This window comes from Myxocyprinus asiaticus, chromosome 7, assembly GCF_019703515.2.
Source record: "Myxocyprinus asiaticus isolate MX2 ecotype Aquarium Trade chromosome 7, UBuf_Myxa_2, whole genome shotgun sequence".
Taxonomy (NCBI): Eukaryota; Metazoa; Chordata; class Actinopteri; order Cypriniformes; family Catostomidae; genus Myxocyprinus; species Myxocyprinus asiaticus.
Genome location: NC_059350.1, coordinates 9,765,823 through 9,785,334, shown reverse-complemented (window position 1 = coordinate 9,785,334; position 19,512 = coordinate 9,765,823). Strand labels below are relative to the sequence as shown.

The 19,512-nt window shown below is 37.0% G+C and overlaps 1 protein-coding gene across 4 annotated transcripts in view; it reads right to left on the bottom strand.

The window, feature by feature from the left end:
* Positions 1 to 356: 356 nt before the first annotated feature.
* The window catches only part of atp11a (ATPase phospholipid transporting 11A), a 109,033-nt gene continuing 89,877 nt past the window's right edge, over positions 357 to 19,512 (bottom strand). For 2 of the 4 annotated variants that reach the window (XM_051703802.1, XM_051703804.1), the window contains 6 exons: positions 17,745 to 17,880; positions 17,130 to 17,153; positions 14,019 to 14,084; positions 11,849 to 11,952; positions 11,573 to 11,738; positions 357 to 5,973 (listed from right to left, as the gene is read on the bottom strand). In XM_051703802.1, the coding sequence (XP_051559762.1) occupies positions 5,695 to 5,973; positions 11,573 to 11,738; positions 11,849 to 11,952; positions 14,019 to 14,084; positions 17,130 to 17,153; positions 17,745 to 17,880 (775 nt within the window). In that variant the 3' untranslated portion in view covers positions 357 to 5,694. The remainder of the gene's footprint in view (positions 5,974 to 11,572; positions 11,739 to 11,848; positions 11,953 to 14,018; positions 14,085 to 17,129; positions 17,154 to 17,744; positions 17,881 to 19,512) is intronic. The other 2 variants (XM_051703805.1, XM_051703803.1) reach the window with 2 other exon arrangements.

The window sequence follows — 19,512 nt, the reverse complement described above, 5'->3', positions numbered from 1 at the left end:
ATTTGCTGCCACCTTTTGGTCATAATATACCTTTACCCCGTTACATGCTTTTCTTCTTTATTATTATTACTACAAGACAAGCCCAGTCAACTATTTTCAAACTTAAATAAATGGAGTTTTAAGGGACAAACCTTAGTAACTTCCAAAATGCAGTTGTTCTAATGGTAATATTGTATTATTCTATGTAAGTATATTATTGGGGGCTCGTCCTGGATCTTTTTTTTTTTTTTTTGCACTGGTGGCATTGTGCAGGGTAGAGACACAACTATATAGATACAAATATATACAATAAATTGTATGTGTATATTATTAGTTTTATATTATAAAGAATTGGAAAACAAAGAAAGGCACAAGACTTTCAAACATTTAAATTTCTTTATTACAAGCAAATGTTCTTGTCTTGCTGTTAATAGCTACAGAAAAAAAAAACATATCTACAGATATCAACCTTTTAAAAATGTTATACAAAAAGAGCCCAAACTGTACATGAATATTTTTATGTATAAGCTGTAAAGTGTACAGTAGTATACATATATTTAATAAATTGATGAGCAACATCACACTTTGTGCAGATGAAATAAAGCAAAAGGTATTGTGTTAATCTGAATAGCGTGGCACAGATTAAGCCCCACTATAGGCAGTACAGCCTTCAATTATAGCATCTAATCAAATATTTGGTCACACCTGCTTTTAAAACAAGACTGTATTTCATTTGCCTTCCTAGTTTCAGTGTGAGCAATGAACATGCACATGTCATCTTAAAACCTGTACAGTACCACATGTTTAAAACCATTCAAACAAACAAACCAACGGACTGTTAAAGCTATTTTTCAAAATTTCATTTTAACTGCAACTGATTTCTCCACTGATCTTTTGGTTGTTTTAAAACTCAACAGTAACATTCTAACTCTATAACAGTAAGCAGTTCTCTTCATCCTCTAGATACAAAAGTAGCAAAAAGACATTTTCACAAGATATACAAAATACCTATTTGATACAACCTTTTTCACATAGACAGAATACAGTGTTTGCCAGTGCCTGAACGCACCCCTGAGGCAGCCAGCGTTTAGAGATAAAATGATTCCTACATTACAAAAAATAGTTCTGATTCAAAACAATAGTTTGTCAGAAACACACAGAAACAAGAAAAAGTGAAGGGGCCATTTGTTCTAGAATAAACTTCTTTGAGCTATGGTAGTTTGTAGCTGTCATTCACGGCTACATAATAAACGCTATGCAATTTGTGTAGTGCACAACAGTGGCTTTTTACTTGTTTTGTTACTACATTCAGTAAGCCAGAGAGAGCTGTTGAGCAACTGCATAGTGGAAAAAGTGGTAAGAAATACAGCAGAATGCAAAACAAAAATATAAATACAGTGACAGACTGAAATGAACGTTAAATCAACATTTAATCAACGATTTGCCAGCATTGATTAGTTCTTTGAATCGTTGATGAGCGTCACGTGACTTGAACTGGACACAGAGACACTTTAACAGAAGTTATTAAAGTGATTTATAAATTAAAATATGACATGAGAACACTTCATAAAGCTCAGTGGTTGGTCCATTACTACGGCATCGAAGAACATGCAAATATTCAGACAATGATAATCAATTAAACAGTTTTTGACTTTGACTTACAGATTTTACATTCGTATGAGTAAAATAATACACGTTTGAACCAGAAATGAAATTATTCAGTGAAAATGTTAGATAATTTTGTTATTCACTCATTCACTCGCCCTTTGTAAACCTTGACATCCATATACTCATTAATATATTCAATATTTAGATTTAATGTGTGCATGAAAAAGGACATTCCATTGTTACTATTCTGACTGTGACTTTTTATTGACATTAAATCGCATTAACCCCCAAAATAAATGACTCTTACACCCCTTAACAAACCAGCTATACCCATAACACCATTCTATAATCAGACATTCTCTGTTGTAGGCCAACTGACAGGCAACATATGTATGTGCATGCTGGAGTTTCCCAGAAATCGACACTTCACTGAACCGAACACATTAACATACACTGAGCTTAAAAAGCACCAGAAGGCACCTACCAACAAGAAGCTTGGAGTACCTATCAAACCAGTGAGCTTGATAGTCTTCCACATCACCTACTCTTTTTATCTCTCACTGTACCCTGACTCTAACATAGATGATGGTTAAAACGGTGAAAGGGGTGATTGGCCACATGAGAAGTGAATGATGGATGAGGAAACACATGCGAGGAAAGAGGTGGAGATGAGATGAAAGAACACAGCTCCAGGAAAGATACACTACATTCCAGAAAACAGAGACAAAGATAAAACAGGCATGGAATGTGAAGGATAGCAGGGAAAAGACACGCAGACAAACTTCTGAGTGGTCATTTTGTCTTTACACTGAACTGCTTTCATATTAAATTTCAATTCAGATTCAATTTGAATTAGTGTGAATGCAAATTAATATAATGAACAGGGATAAAACTGAATTATTGGTAATTAAATAGAAATTTTCTGACATTTTGATGAGAATATTATATTAAATGGTTAAGTCGTTATACTGAATTACTTTCACTTTGAATTTAAATTCAAATTGGATTTCAATTAGTCTGAATGTGAATTAATATACTGGACAGAGATGGAAAAGAGATAAGAGTAGTCAAATATCATTTTTTTTTTATTTTTTTTTTTTTATGAGAATGCTATATTAAACAGGTAAGCCATGACACCAAACTACTTTCGCATTGGATTTCAATTCAGATTATGTTTGAATTAGTGTGAACATGAATGAATATACTAGATAGAGATGAAACTGAACTAAAGGTCGTGAAACAGCCATTTTTTGACTGTTTTTAAAGAGAATGTTAATTTATTAAACAGGCGAGTCGTGACTGAACTACTATCGCATTGGATTTCAATTCAGTTTCAGTCTGAATTAGTGTGAATGTGAATGAATATACTAAACAGAGATGAAACTGAACTATAGGTCATGAAAGAGCAATTTTTTTTTTTTTTTTTTTTTGGAGAATATTACCTTATTAAACAGATGAGTCATGACACTAAACTACTATCACATTGGATTTCAATTCAGTTTCAGTCTAAATTAGTGTGAACGTGAATTAATTTACTGGACAGAGAACGAACCGATCAAAGGGTAAAAAAGCAATCCACTGATATAATACTTTTAATGGAAATGTTATCTTATTAAACAGTTAAGTCACTACATTGAACTGCTTTCACACTGGATTTCAATTCAAATTCAGTTGGAATTAGTGTGAAAGTGAATTAATATACTGGACAGAGATCAACCTGAACTATGTGTAATCAAATCTAAATTTTTGGACTGTTTTTATGAGAACATTATCATATTAAATATTTAAGTCATGACTTAGAACTACTTTCACATTGGATTTCAATTCAAATTCAGTTTGAATTCACATGAATGTGACTTAACATAATGGACAGATGAAATAGCAATCATGAGAATGTTATCTTATTAAACAGGTAAGTCATAAGTTGTGAGGCACGTTCTCTGGATACATTTTAAAAAGCTAATTTTCTATGCAACTAGAAAGGAGGCATTTCTCCAAACAGAGTGCACAGGACAGTGAAGAGAGGCCATCTGTGATGCTGACCTTGCTTAGGCTGTAAGTTTAATGACTTGTTTGTGAACAGTAGCACGGTCTAATTACATCTGACTTAAATCAGACGATGATGAAATAGTAATGTGCAACAAAGAAATGATGCAAGCAACGCAGCACAGGGCTCCAAGAATTACAGACAAAACACTTTGGGAACAGCCAAATAGGATGTTACAGTACAATCATGAAAATACACAGACACAGAAGTTCGTCTGTACTTTTGTGAGCCTATATAGACATTTGGACCAATGGAAATGTCAAATGTCACTTTCTGACATCTTTGTCTGCTACGATGCAAGCTGTACAATGTTTTTTTAGGAGCCCTGGGTTGTTTTGCTTGCACTGGAAGATGTCGAGTACTACTTTTATCTGTCTACATCCTCAGCTGGTGCAACGTCAACTTAAGGCAATATGGTGTGATTCTTCTTATGCCATCAAATACTTTCCCTCCAATTTTCTTTCAGCATAAGGCAACTAACACACATTAATATACTCTGTATTTCACTTTGTTTACAACCTTTGGTTCCAAACTGCGGTGCACAAGATGGGAAACACTGTATTAAGGCAGAACAGTTATGTTAAGGTCGCTAGTTGTGCTAACGTAGCCTTTAGCATTATATTTCTGATACTATACTAGAAAACTAGGCTAAAGGAATATTTGATTAGGGGGTTGTAGAATTTTAAAGCAAATCGTCAAGCAGCTAAGACAGAGTAACTGGTTGCCATCAACTTTAACAAGGGGCCATTCACACGGAGCACGTTTTTGCCTTCTTATACGCTGTTTTTCGAAGTAAATGTGCTAGACGGACATTTTTGGCCGTTTCGCTGTGTCTCAATGTTTTTCAAGTATTTTGCCTTTTTTTTTATTTGTTATGTTTTAGCTTTTTTTTAACACAAAAACACATTCAGTCTGAATGGCCCCATAGGCCAAGTCCACACTAATCTGTTTTCGTTTGAAAACCCATTTTTTTAGGTTTTAGGTTTCACCGTTTTCCAAAGTACACAGTAATGGAGAGCGTTCTGAAACTGCATTCTAGTGTGGATGAGAGCCGTAAATGTGGCGAAATCAATGCTTTTTTAAAAAGAAAACATATTAGCGTGGACGTGGCCTTAGTTAATGGTTTTAGTACTTCTGAACCGTAGAATGTGAGTAATGTCACAATGTATAATTTCCACCATTCTTAAAGTTAAAAAGTGGAATATAATGACAGTCCATTTACAACATGTCTTCTTGTAGTTCTAACAAATGCCTATGCAAACACCCATGGTACACACACCTATGTCGCTCTAGTATAGTGCAGCAACAGAACTGGCTAAATTTAGACACTTACAATGCAATCGGACTAAGATAATTGCAGCCTATGGAGTGTTCCTCGATAACAGGTTTGCACAAAAGCAACACCAGTTAGTTCTATAAAAAAAATTTAAAAAAAGTAGGACGAGAAAAGAGAAGGAGCACAGGAAAAAAGGGAAGGGAAACGAGAGAAAAAAAGAGAAAAGAAAAAACAGGACAGTCAGTTTTAAGAGCATCCAAGGCCATTTTTTCATCCACATGTTGAAATTCAGACATATTGTATCAGTGCTTGATAAGGGAAGGATTGTGCTACTACTGTCCAGTGTAGTTGTTTCAAGTAATTTTTCACATGAAGGATTACAAGAGGGTGTGAGCGAACTAACACACAAACACGCACAAACCACAGTGTAAAGGGAACACACTCTCACGTTTAAATATCCACACACTCTACATAAAGAGAACAAGGTAAATAGATCCCAAGGCTGCTTAGCACAGTATGCCACACTTGCAGTTGATGTAGGCAATTCTGTTTGGCCCTCCTCTATCCCACAAATTACACACAGCATCACTATCACCCATGTGTGTACAGTAAATAGACACCATAAGTGTGCATTTCAGTGCTTTTGTTTAAGATAATGACATGGATAAGAAGTCAAGATGGGTCTAGATATAATCCCAGTCTTGAATTTGGGATAATCTGGGCCAAAATCAGAAATCTAGTATAGACTAAACCAGATTCAAATGTTTTTTTTTTTTTTAAACCATCAAACAGAGGTCTCAGGCCCTGGTGAACTGTTAGCGTAAGCTGCCCTGGAAATTCTTGGGTTTTCCCCAATTCGGAGATAGGAGTTGAAGGTGCAGTAGTCAGGCCTGCCCCCCCAGTAGGTGCACATTAGTTTTTTGGAAGGGGAGAAGTCAGACCTGTGGTGGGCGTGGTTCTGGCTCTCGTTGCCATGTCTGTCGTGTTTCCGTGCAGGTGGAGCGTGGAGGGAGGACAGGGGGGTGAACTCTGACAGGTGGCCCTTATATAGTCTATCAGCATTCTGGAGAAAAGAATGAAAAATACATTGAAATACAGGCATATACTGTAAGTGCAGACATCGGACATCAACATGTCACAAAATGCAGCTGAAACAACACATTTCCAAAGCCCCAGCAAGAAGCAGTGCAAACAAGAACAAAATATCACACTTGATACGAAATGACAACCAATGTTTAACACATGCACTTGCAAAAGAGTGTGTGAGAGAACTCAGTCCTAGAAAATGCACTTTTGATCACTTCAGAGTAAGCAAAATATCTTCTTCAAATAGAGATGGACTGACTGAGAGGCCGTTAGAGAGATTTAAAAAGGTTAAAGAGATAGTTCACCTAAAAATGAAAATTCTTTCACCATTTAATCACCCTCATGCCATCCCAGATGTGTATGACATTTTTTCTTCTGCTGAACACAAACGAAGATTTTTTGTTGAATATTTCAGCTCTGTAGGTCAATACAATGCAAGTGAATGGTGGCCAGAACTTTGAAGCTCCAAAAAGCACATAAAGGCAGAATAAAAGTAATCCATAAGACTGTGGTTAAATCTATATCTTCTGAAGTGATATGATAGGTGTGGGTGAGAAACAGATCAATACTGATGTCCTTTTTTACTATAAATTCTCCTCCTTGCCCAAAGGAATGCAAATTGCCAAAATCAAAAGAAGAAGAATGTGAAGGTGAAAGTAAAAGTGGAGATTATTAGTAAATAAAGGACTTAAATATTGATCTGTTTCTCACCCACACCTATCATATTGCTTCTGAAGACATGGATTTAACCAACTGAGTCTGGCATGGATTACTTTTATGCTGCTTTAATCTGCTTTTTGGAGCTTCAATGGTGTGGCCACTATTCACTTGCATTTTATGGACCTAAAGAGCTGAAATATTCCTCTAAAAATCTTTGTGTCTGTTCAGCAGAAGAAAAAAAATCATACACATCTGGGATGGCATTAAGGTGAGTAAATGGGTGAACTATCTATTTAAATGGAAGCTCCAAGATGAACTGGTTTGAGAAAATTAGCAAGAGTGTTTTGACTTCAATGGTGGGTCAAGGTTAAAATTACTTTACATTATAAGTCTGAAAATGGAGTCCTTGAATGAATAGTTCACCCTCTTATTTACACCCAATATGGTCATCACAAACCCATATGACTGTTTCTTCTGCAGTACACAAAAGGCGATATGTTAAATAAAGAAGCGATCGCTGATTTCCATACAATAACAGTTTAAGTTTATACAAGGACCCAAAAGTAGTCCATGCGACTCGTGCATCATATCCCGAGTCTTCTGAAGGCATACCTTCACTTTGTATGATGAACCGACCGAAATTTAAGTCGTTCAAACTCAAAAATCACTCTCAAATCATTGATCAACTAATATATAGAGAGCCCATATCAAATATGGTGACACATCAATAATATCAAACCTGATTAGTTGTTGCGTGTCTAACGACCAAACATGATGATGTCATGACACGAGAACCAGTGAGGTTTGATGTTACTGATGTTTCGCTTAATTTGATTTTGGCTCGGTTTACATTAGTTGATCAATGACTTTGAGAATGAATAATGACTTAAATTTAAGTCTGGTCATCATGCAAAGTGATCATATGGAATATGGCACACAAATCTATTAAATGCTACTGTATGGAAATCATGATCACAACTATATCCTTTTGTGTTCTGCAGAAAAAAAGAGTCATAGGGTTTGAAACAATATGAGGGTGAGTAAATAATGAAATAATTTTTATTTTGGGGTGAACTATTTCCTTAAATTGTGTCTTAATACAGTAAGTTAGTAATTTGATTAGTAAATGTGATGCCTTATTAAAACAGCATCAAATGTAATAGAGGGTCCTGTGCATGTTTTACAGTAGCAGAAATGGTCATAAGCATCTTCTAGGACAGAATCAAAACTGAATGGCATTAAGAAATGTTACAATATTTTCACTTATTCAGCCACAATATGAGAGACAGAATCAAGAGAAGCAAGATATTCATGCATGTCAGAGTGTTAGATGTTTATACAGAATGATGTGTGATTGTGTTTGTGTGTATATACTTGTGTATATACTGTCCCTTTGACCTGTTAGCTTCACATGTTCCACACCCCAAACCACAACCCAAACACACAATGGCTTAATTCTGAAGCTTAAAAACCACACCAAATCAGTCTGGAGGTTTCACACCAAGCAACAGACCCACACAGGTGCACCAAAGCTCTTTCACTGGGATTCTAGAATTCTCAGATCACCTCAATTATAGAACAGCAAACTTCATCTGAGAACTCCAGTTGAGTAGAGATTGGATTAGTTCTTTCTGGCTTTAGTCTAGAACTCAACATACTCTTTACCATCGAGCTGCTAGGCCTCAGAGGTGTTCTGAACCCCATCTAGAAGAGAATCCTGACTGTGTATTTCAACCCTTTCAAAGATCCTGTCAGCCCTCATCCTCTGTGAAATATCACACATAAACAAACTCAAATATGGCATAGGAGACCAATGTGCAGTATCTTTTCATAGTCAAAATAATTATAGAATCTCTTGACTGAACTAAAGGGAAAAAAGGACAGCAATTAATTTAATGAAAAAATGAACTGAATTTCCAAAATTAAGTACACAATGTCATATCATCAACATAAAATACACTTGCAGATATATACATACACGTCCCACTGAAACAAAAGCTTAAACCAGCCTAAGCTGATTTGGTGGTCTGTTTTGGGCACTCTACAGATGGGCCGGCTGGGAGACCAACAAAACCAGCTAAGACCATCAAACCAGTTTAGACTGGTTTGAACTCAGGGATTTATGCATGCAAACATGTAAGGCTTAGAACATGTACAGAGACACAACAGAGTACTACAAGAGCTGTTACTGGCATGCTGAGGTACCGTAGGTCCTGTCATTTCTTATGTGTAAAGAAAAATATTAATTACGCTGTTGTGTCTTAATCACTTACTGACACACACATAAACATGCAGAGAGAGAGAGAGAGAGTGTGTAAAGTTTCACCTCCTGCTCAGTTCAGAAACTGACACTGCTGGAGGTTTGAGAAAGCATAAAGATGGTGGACTGCTCGGCAGTTAGACACTGCCGCTTTGTCTGCCGTTACCACGGGTCACAGGTCAAGGGTTAAACACAGAGGGAAGCGGACAGGTCAAGGATCAAGGCCAAGCATCAGAGGAAAAGTGGAGAGAAAGAGGGAGATAGAGGAATAAAAAGACAGGGTTTAGAAAGGTTAACAGCCTGATAGCAAAGATATTAATAATGGAACTTCAACAGCTTTCTATAGCTTTAAAGCTTATGGAATTCTAAGGCAACGTCCACATTAATCTGGATACATTTGAAAATGGCGTATTTGAAAAGCTCTCCATCCACACTGCCGTTTTCAAGCATTTTCTAAAAGTTGTTTGTCCACACTAAAACGTGTGAAAACTCTGAAATCTCCTTACTGTGCATGCGAAAAATCGCCGTTCCACGTACGGTCTGAAACACAATTATCCTCAACTAGCCTTTGAAGGAATACATTGTGAAGGTTGTACAAAGTAACATTTATCTTTAACAACACTATTAAAGTGAATATCAGGCACAACAACACTGCTACAACATGGGCAGCCATCTTGAATGTTTTGGGTTAAATGGATCACATGGCTGCGTCTCATGACAACACATTTATCTCTGTTTTCCCTGTCCACACTACAAATGCGAAGACAGCGTTTTTAAATATATTCACTTGGGAGAGCATTTTCAAAAAGCTCAGTTTTCGCTATCAAAAACGGCATCTCAGTGTGGATGGAAGGCCAAAACGTAGTGAAAAAAAAATGCTTTTCAAATGAAAACGTATTAGTGTAGACATGGTCTGAGTGTTAGCTCTTAATTTATTTACTTTAACATTTAAAGTGAATGTGAAATCAAAACTGACCCCTTTACTTTATTAATACTGTTCTTGGTCTTATTGTGTACGATTCATCAGTGGACGTTTTACCAAAACAACACTCCTTTCCACGAATCCAACTTAGGCCAGAAATATACTTTTCGCAAGCATGTGTACACAAATGCGAGCACTGACAACGCACAGTTTGGTTAAACATGCTTGACGTGTGCGCTTGCGTCACTGTAATAAACAGCAGGACTCAAGGGGGCTATAGAGTTATTTTCAAAATCCATGTCATAAAACTGGATTTGTTATTATTCAGGAAAACGTTGCTCTGAAAACTCAGTGTTACCACATGGGGCGCTATAGCAGACTACGTTGAGTTTTCAGAGCAACGTTTTCCTGAATAATAACAAATTCAGTATGCAACGCATGCTTAAGTTGTGTTATGAATTGCGCTCTGTCACATAGTGGAACACAACAATGCATAAAATCAAGCTTGCAAAGGTAGAAATGCATTCATGCATTTGTGCAGGTTATATTTCGGCCTGTACTCTTCAATCACCTACTTTTCACCATCTAATTAATTTCCAATGGATATAATCCCTAATGAATAAGTCTCGCCCTACATATTTTCTTATTAAATACCGCTTTCAATTTCGATTGGAAATACTTCACATTATAGAAGTAAAATTGGTTGCAAACAGCGTTTCATGTTGGCTTTCATATTACATTGTATTATTGAATTTACAGTTTGAGCTTAATGTAAAGATAAAATTACAGCTCAGGAATATTCTACAGTTTAATAGGGGAGGTTAGTGAGAGGAAAAGGAACACACAGGTTAAGCCAGTGGTAAGGCAGTTCGTCACACATACACATACTTTAAATTTCTTTCAGAAATTTTTCTTGACATAGTATGCTGACATACCATGTGTTTTGTAACAAATACAAAGTATCACAATGAGTCGACAAATCCAAACAGTAATCTAATGGCTCAAAACCTTCATTACATCCAATGTAATGAAGAATCTACAATGAAGGGAATCATGAACTGCACACAGAACTGACTTACATCAAGCATACTGGGAACCAATCCGATGCAAGTGTAAGTCTAAAGACCAATTTTTACCCATTATCAAAAAAAACAAAACAAAACAAAACAAAAAACAATACAAACATTTACCTGCTTCAGATTGACAATTATATAAAAAATTATACATACAGTAGTTTTATATAAAATATTAATTATTTTAAATAGCTGCTTATTCTGGCAGAGGCAATGGCATATACTGTAATATTATTTGGCGTTTCCTAAGGCAAATACCAGTTTTAGGTAAGTTAAGGTTTTACGTTTTGCATTGGTGTAAATAAAATGCTGCATTTTAATTCAGTATGCAAAAATGATGATGATATATTTGTGGGTTACATTTTGTAATGCAAGACAATTTGACATTTTCAAACTTTAATCTTAATTTAAAAATTGTGAGAAAAAAAATATGTATATATATATATATATATATATAGATAGATAGATAGATAGATAGATAGATAGATAGATATATATATAGATAGATAGATAGATAGATAGATAGATAGATATAGATATATAGAAACCCCCCCCAGAAATATTATAAAATATTATAAATGTTTGACATCTTACATGTTAACTAATTGTATCAGTACAGTAGTCTGCACATTCAGATACTTTATTGTAAATGAGTTCTTACCTGTATTCTCTCTGTGGTTGTTGGCCATAGAGCTCTACATAACACTTTCTTCACCACATCAGGCAAAAGACTGACTATTATCAGCAGGATTATACTGAGCCATGCGGGACCACTGGACAACATCTGCATGAACACATAGTACATCCTCTGATAGTTCAGGAAAGGCCTAAAAGTTTTTTACAGAAAGCAAAGAGGAGGCATTTGTAGATTAATAAACCAGTCACGTTTTCATACAATATGCACCGTTGATCATTAAATTGCGAGATTAGACCATACCAAATGATGCCTCCCCACAGGAGAGAGAAGATCACATAGAAAAGCAGAGACCCCCATATTACAAAGTGGTTGATCCACGTCCAGTAATGTGTGTCCAGGGCAAGCTAAAACACACACACAGTGAGAGATGGGAAGATTCAGCAGGTTAAGAGCCAAGATACTGATGTTCTTCACAGCAGTGGCTCTCACCCAGTGTTACATTGTGGTTGTGGGTCCTGTAAACATGTCCAGTTTTCTTAATGCAAGAAGAATGTTATTTAAAGGTTAATTTGCCTTTCCTGAAAACGTTACTTCTTTTTTTTTTCTTCTCTCCCCTTTTTCTCCCCAATTTGGAATGCCCAATTCCCAATGCGCTCTAAGTCCTCGTGCTGACGTAGTGACTCACCTCAATCTGGATGGTGGAGGACGAACCTCAGTTGCCGCTGCATCTGAGACGTCAATCTGTGCATCTTATCACGTGGCTTGTTGAGTGCGTTACCATGGAGACATAGCACGTATGGAGGCTTCACGCTATTCTCAGCGGCATCCACGCACAACTCACCACGTGCCCCACCGAGAGCGAACCACATTATAGCGACCACGAGGAGGTTACCCCATGTGACTGTACCCTACCTAGCAACCGGGCCAATTTGGTTGCTTAGGAGACCTGGCTGGAGTCACTCAGCACACCCTGGATTCGAACTTGTGACTCCAGGGGTGGTAGTCAGCGTCTTTACTCGCTGAGCTACCCAGGCCCCCATTTAAAGAAAAAAAATGTTTTTATCCCCTTTTCACCCCAATTTGGAATGCCCAATTCCTACTACTTAGTAGGTCCTTGTGGTGGCACGGTTACTCACCTCAATCCGGGTGGCAGAGGACAAGTCTCAGTTGCCTCCGCTTCTGAGACTGTCAATCCACGCATCTTATCAGGTGGCTCGTTGTGCATGACACCGCGGAGACTCCCAGCATATGGAGGCTCATGCTATTCTCTGCGACCCATGCACAATTTACCATGTGCCCCACTGATCACTAATCACAACCACGAGGAGGTTACCCCATGTGACTTTACCCTCCCTAGCAACCGGGCCAATTTGGTCGCTTAGGAGACCTGGCTGGAGTCACTCAGCACACCCTGGATTCGAACTCGTGACTCCAGGGGTGGTAGCCAGCGTCAATACTTGCTGAGCTACCCAGGCCCCTGAAAACGTAACTTCTTTATCATATTTCACTCTCAAAGCACGGTCACATTTATTTTTGCACAACGAAATTACACAGGCAAAGAAGGTGTAGGCGGATATCGAGCATGTGAAACCAGCAAAATAATTATTGCCAAGCAGTCTCTTTTTAATGCTGCACTTAAAACTCTAAATTAGTGAAGTTAAATACTGTAGAAACTTGGCGCTAAAATGATATCCTTGTCCAATGTAAATATTCAGAGTACCTGTGTATGAAGCATCGCCCACACAGAGGCCATTGCCAAACCAAGCAACTTCCTATTGGTCAAAGCGGCTAATTCGCATGTCAAAGTTTACCAAACTTGAATTCCATGCGAAATATGCTGGGGAAATTTCTTCGACAGCGGAAATGCATCACAGGAAATTCACGATCGCACGGAATTTCTCCATGCAAAGGTAAATGTGACCGTGCCTTTAGAATTGTTTTTAAAGAAATCTAGTTTTAGGGACATACGAACAATGTTGCACTAAGAACTTTTTCCCTGATATTGTGAGAACTTTTATTGAATAGGAATAACTTCATTAGGTGAAGATGTTGGAACATTCCCTGTTAGGTGAGCATTTGGTGGGTTGGAAACCCAGGGACGGATTAACAAAAGTCTTTTTAAGAAAAAAATGATGCAATTTCTTAGGATAAATGTTAAGAAATTCATAAGAATGGTAAATTATTGGCTGCTGAGAGCATGAATCCATCGAAATTCAAGAGAAAAAACCAAAAACTCATATATTTTGTACATTGTAGGGCTTATGCAGTTCATGGCAAAATTAACACATCTCAGTGTTTGATTTTGAGGACATTTTTGTTCACTTTTGTAATAAACAATTTTGGTACTATGTTGGGTCGCCACTTGATTTCCAATGTAAAATCTGCATCCTGAACACAACCAGTTAAGAACAACTGCTTTAGAGTGTATGTGTTTATGTGTGCGTGTGTTGTTGTTGTCCAGATGTTTTACCTTTAACGTGACCGTGAACACCATGATAGTGAAAACGAGTGTTCCAAAAGTCCAATTTCCAAACATCTGGAACAGAGAAATATTGAAAAAGGCAAAAATAGATTGACACAGATCTGTAAAAAGCCACTTGAGTGGGTGTTAGTGCACAGCTCACCCTTTTAGTTTTACAAACCTGATACACTACAGGGTTGTGCATGTTAATGCTGTCAGTATAAAGCCTGTTTTCCTCCCTTTAACTGTGCTGAACACTGACAAATAGACCTCTCAGACCGAAATAATTAAGTAGCACTAGGTAGACTAATTTAAACAAAAAACATCTGAATTCTGTGTTTAGAAAACATTAAAGACTCCATGCAATCTAAACTGGAGCTCTGTGGCTTGTTAATTTATATGTTTGTTAGCTTTGAGGCCATTTACATGCTAGTGTGCTTTTAGCAGAAATATGCCTTCTTTAAATTTTAAATGTTAAAATGTTCATTTTTTGCAGATACAGTTAATTAAACACATTTTTACAGGTATTAATCTTTGATACAAGTATATGTTTACATGCCATATAATCAATGGACATGCTGCAATGGTCAAAATATTCTTGTTTTCCAATTTACTTTTTTAATTTTAGGATCAAATGGGCAGGTTAAATTCATATCAAGCTTTATTGGCAATATAAACTTGTGTACATTGCCAATGCATTATTAGACATTATACATAAAGAATTAAAGCATATTGAATGCTGAAGTTTAAAATCTCAAATCTATTATTTTCTCTGGCTGACATTCAGTCTCTCGTGCACACGCTGGGTCTCTATCGCCCGGTTTCGCTTTTGACACTGGAGTGAGTGTTTTCAGGCGATGCGATGAAATACGGCAGCTTGCCCTTAACTCTTCCACACCTGGCTCACCGCTTGAAGGTGAAGTCTCCATTCTACGTACAGTAAATCTGCTCCCATGTTTATTATGCCTGGGACATGCGCCGCACGTGATGAATAAGCGTGCACTGCTCCACACAATCAGTTTCTGTGCTAGGATGTGCAGTCGAGTCGAGCATGTACCTCCTGGAAATTTTTATATGGCAATTTTAGCCACAGGAAATGGGGAAAAATGCATACTGCAATAATTGTGTTCATTTTTTAACGTGTTAATCAGTCAATTATTAATCGGAGAAATTAACACATTAAATTTCCCAGCCTTAATATAAATACATGCTTAGGACATTCATCAAATTTCCTTAAAACATCTCCTGTAAATAAACACCCAGAAAAATGTCTGAACTGTAGCATTATATCATCATTTTCATAGTGCTGTAAAAGAAAGCGCCTCTGCATCTTCCAAAATTGTTTTATGGAAATCATTAACAATGTCTTGAAGACTTGGTGGTGTCATCCATTTTACATTTTTGTCCATAAAAAGGCACATAAATTAATATTGAGCTTAGATAGTCCTTTAAAATGTTATAATGGTTTAAGCATTGCCATTCGGTCTCAATAAAACTCCTGTGTTTTTTGCTCCTTTATGGTTTGCAGTCCTGGCAAACGGCTGAGTTTAGACACAATGGATATCTTTTCTAGACCTTTCCTCTATTTGCAAAGACTGCCTGCATTGTCAATGACACAATGCAAAACAACATCAACTCCAGAAAGAGAGCTCTTTATAAAATCACTGGCTATTTACCTTTAAAAACATGAATCACAAAAGTCAACAAGCCATAACAAAACACGACTAGGTCAAAGACTCTATGGCACCAAATGGTTTTGGTTAACTATATAATGTCGACGAGTTGCCAGTTTTAAAAAACAAGCACGAGAACTCAACAGATGTCAACAGGTTTTGAAGAAATGTGTTAAACTTACCTGGGTGAGCAATCAAAATGAAACTGAGTGTTAAAAAATCATGTCAAGGGCAAATGATATAAAAGGATATTGGCAAAATGAATCTTGCTAAAGTGAATCTCACTATTTTAGTTGAAAAAAAGAGAAATACAAATCTGAAGTGCACAGTTTTACAGTTTTGTACTCAATCTGATAATTAAATTAAATTCCCCAAAATTAAAATGCCATCATATATTTCATCCAAACCCTTATGATGGTTTATTTTTTACATGGAACACAAAATGAGAAATGTTTAAGAATGCACTGGAAACTCTTTTTCATTTAATGGCAGTGAATGGGGACTCGGGCTGTCAAGCTACAAAATGACAAAAAAACATCATCAAAAGTTTCATAAAAGTAGCCCATATGACTTGACTATATTCAAAACCCTCTGAAACCATACACTAGATTTGAGATTTTAGTCAATTTTGCTTTGTTCCTCTCAAATAAATACTGAATAATTTTGAAAGTGTGGAATATAAAGCAAATATACTGTATATATTCCAAGAAAAGGCAACGTCCCCATTCACTTTCATTATTTAGAAAGTATTGACCAATATATTAATCAACATTGATTGTTTTGTGTCTAGTGAATGGATGAAAGAATGTCATCGAGGTTTGGAAAGACTTAAGTGATTAAATGATGGCAGAACTTTCATTTTTAGGTGAACTATTCCAGATCAGTTATTCTAAGAATTCCAGTTCAGTTCCTACAAAATTCCTCTTTGAAAGAATACTTGTAACTAAAAGTTAAAACGTTTGAATAGATTCTCTTCCTTTCAACATGTTCCATTCCTTATTATAACTAAAGAAAGTGTAATAATATTCTCTTGTTCACTCATTTGCCCTTGCAGTGAGTTATGTGAGGATGGATGTGTATCCTACAGGCCGAAGAGGATGAGTATGACAACACTTCTCCAACTCGAGTGTTTTGCAAAAAACACAGTCGCAACGTGACACACGGGGACGGACACAAACTCCTACTCGATCACAAGATGACAGACATAGGAAGATGAATGCGGGGGATGGGGGGAGGGGGGGTCCCTACTCTATACCTACAGTGACTGGTCCTTTGGAACAGGGGACACTGGGATGTCCTACGGAACTGTTTGAGAGCTACGATGGTAGTGAACGGTTAGTAGACACTATGTAAGTGAGAGAGGGTTTAAGGTGAGGAGGAGGAGGAGGAGGGCAACAGTAAAATTAAAACTAAAAATAGGATGAGAAACAGATAGGGACAGGCTTACCATCTGTGTGTTGGTGGCCATTAGCTGAAGAAAGGAAGAGAAAGAAAAGAAAGCCAAAAAAGGGAGAGGTAAGAAGGAGCATAGGAGGAAAAGAGAGAGGGAGAGATACAGAAAGAGAGAGAAAAACGAAAGATCAGAGGGAAAGGGAGGGAGGGGACAGGGGAGCAAGAAAGTAAAGAAAAAATTAGGATGTTATAACTGAAAAAAGTAAATCAAACAGGTAAAAAACCAATCCAAAAAGGTTACTATGATTTAACTTAATGGCACAGAGAAAGATGTCTGGTCTGACTGATTAACCCAGCATGCTGTGTTGCATAAATGAATGGAGGAGCACCTGTTATGACTTCAAACATTTCGCAAAGGAGGACATACTAATGTTTGCAAGCTGGATCAAGACCTCAGTTAACCACAAATGATGTGCAGTACGTACTTTACAAGCATTGAAACCACTTTACCAAAAACAAGCAACGGCCACCCATTCAATCACTGTGATAGCTGTATTTGATTGAGAAAAACAAACTAAAGGCAAAACAACACAGCTGGTGAAGTCTATTAAAAAACACACACAGACAAAATTTGAAAAGAAAACACTGGTTTAGACGGTGACTGTATTACCTGTCCGTTGCTGGTGAAGGTCGTGTTGTCAAAAAGGAAGAAAGCACCAAAGAAGAAGACCATTGCATCAAAAACCCCAAGAAATGTCCAGTAGATGAAGATAGGCCATCTTAGGAGGGAGTTCTTCGCAATATCTCTGCACAAATCAATATATTCTGAATGAATTGATTTATCTATTTTTAACTAGCCTTTTAAATTGCATTTTAGCTGCAGTGAGGCTTCTCCACAACTCTTAACTACTTTACACTAGTACCTTACAATTATACAACAACTTTCCTGCATTGCAGTAGCTGCATTTTACACCGATCAGCCACAACATTAAAACCACCTGCCTAATATTGTGTAGCTCCCCCACGTGCTGCCAAAACAGTGCCAACCCACATCTCAGATATTATTCTGAGATGATATTCTTCTCACCACAATTATACAGAGTGGTTATCTGAGTTACCGTAGACTTTGTCAGTTCGAACCAGTCTGGCCATTCTCTGTTGACCTCTCTCATCAACAAGGCATTTCCGTCCACAGAACTGCCGCTCACTGGATGTTTTTTGTTTTTGGCAGCATTCTGAGAAAATTCTAGAGACTGCTATGTGTGAAAATCACAGGAGATCAGCAGTTACAGAAATATTTAAACCAGTCCGTCTGGCACCAACAATCATCCATGCGATTATCTAATCAGCCAATCGTGTGGCAGCAGTGCAGTGTATAAAATCATGCGGATATGGGTCAGGAGCTTCAGTTAATGTTCACATCAACCATCAGAATCGGGACAAAAATGTGATCTCAGTGATTTGGATCGTGGCATGATTGTTGGTGAAGGATGGGCTGGCAGTAAGTGAAACTCCAGCTGTATAGGCAATGCAATGCTTATACAGAGAAAAACCAACCCTCCAGCAGACAGCACAACACGAGGATGCGTTCTTGCGTAAAGCACAAATCCAAACTTAGGGATCTCAAGATGTGTTTTTGTAAGTATTAAACTATTTTTAACTTCACATAGCAACCTAAAAATGGTATGTTTATGACACGACAGAACCAAATTGAGACCCTCCAAAAGCATCCGTCTGATGCAGGTGTACATTGATGGGTCCTTAAACAACCCCTTATAATAAATCTCGGACTGATTGACAAATTCAATTGCAAAAGAGATTTCTGTGAACTGTAGGCCAATGATTGGCTTATGTTTAGTAATATGCAAATAAACAATACGTTGGATTCTAAAGCCACTTTTTACTTTGTCTTATCAATGCTTAACTCCTCTGCCACAATAATGTAATGCATTTAATAATCTAAATATTTTTATTTTTATCATATATATATAAAATTTATTATTTAAATATAACTATTTATAATTATTTCATCATTATTTATTAAATTATTGTTATTTGAGGGGCTTTCTCAGCAAATATTTATACAGTTGTGCTCAAAAGTTTGCATACCCTTGGAGAATTGGTAATATATGTACCATTTTTAAAGAAAACATGAGTGAGCAGGCAAAACACATTTATTTTATTTCTTATGGGATTCATATTCAACTGTAGGTTATAACAGAATGGCACAATCATAAAACAAAACATGGCAACAATGAAAAAAATTAAATGACCCCTGTTCAAAAGTCTGCATACCCTTAGTTCTTAATACTGTGTATTGCCCCCTTTAGCATCAATGACAGCGTGCAGTCTTTTGTAATAGTTGTCTATGAGGCCCCAAATTCTTGCAAGTGGTATAGCTACCCATTCGTCTTGGCAAAATGCCTCCAGGTCATGCA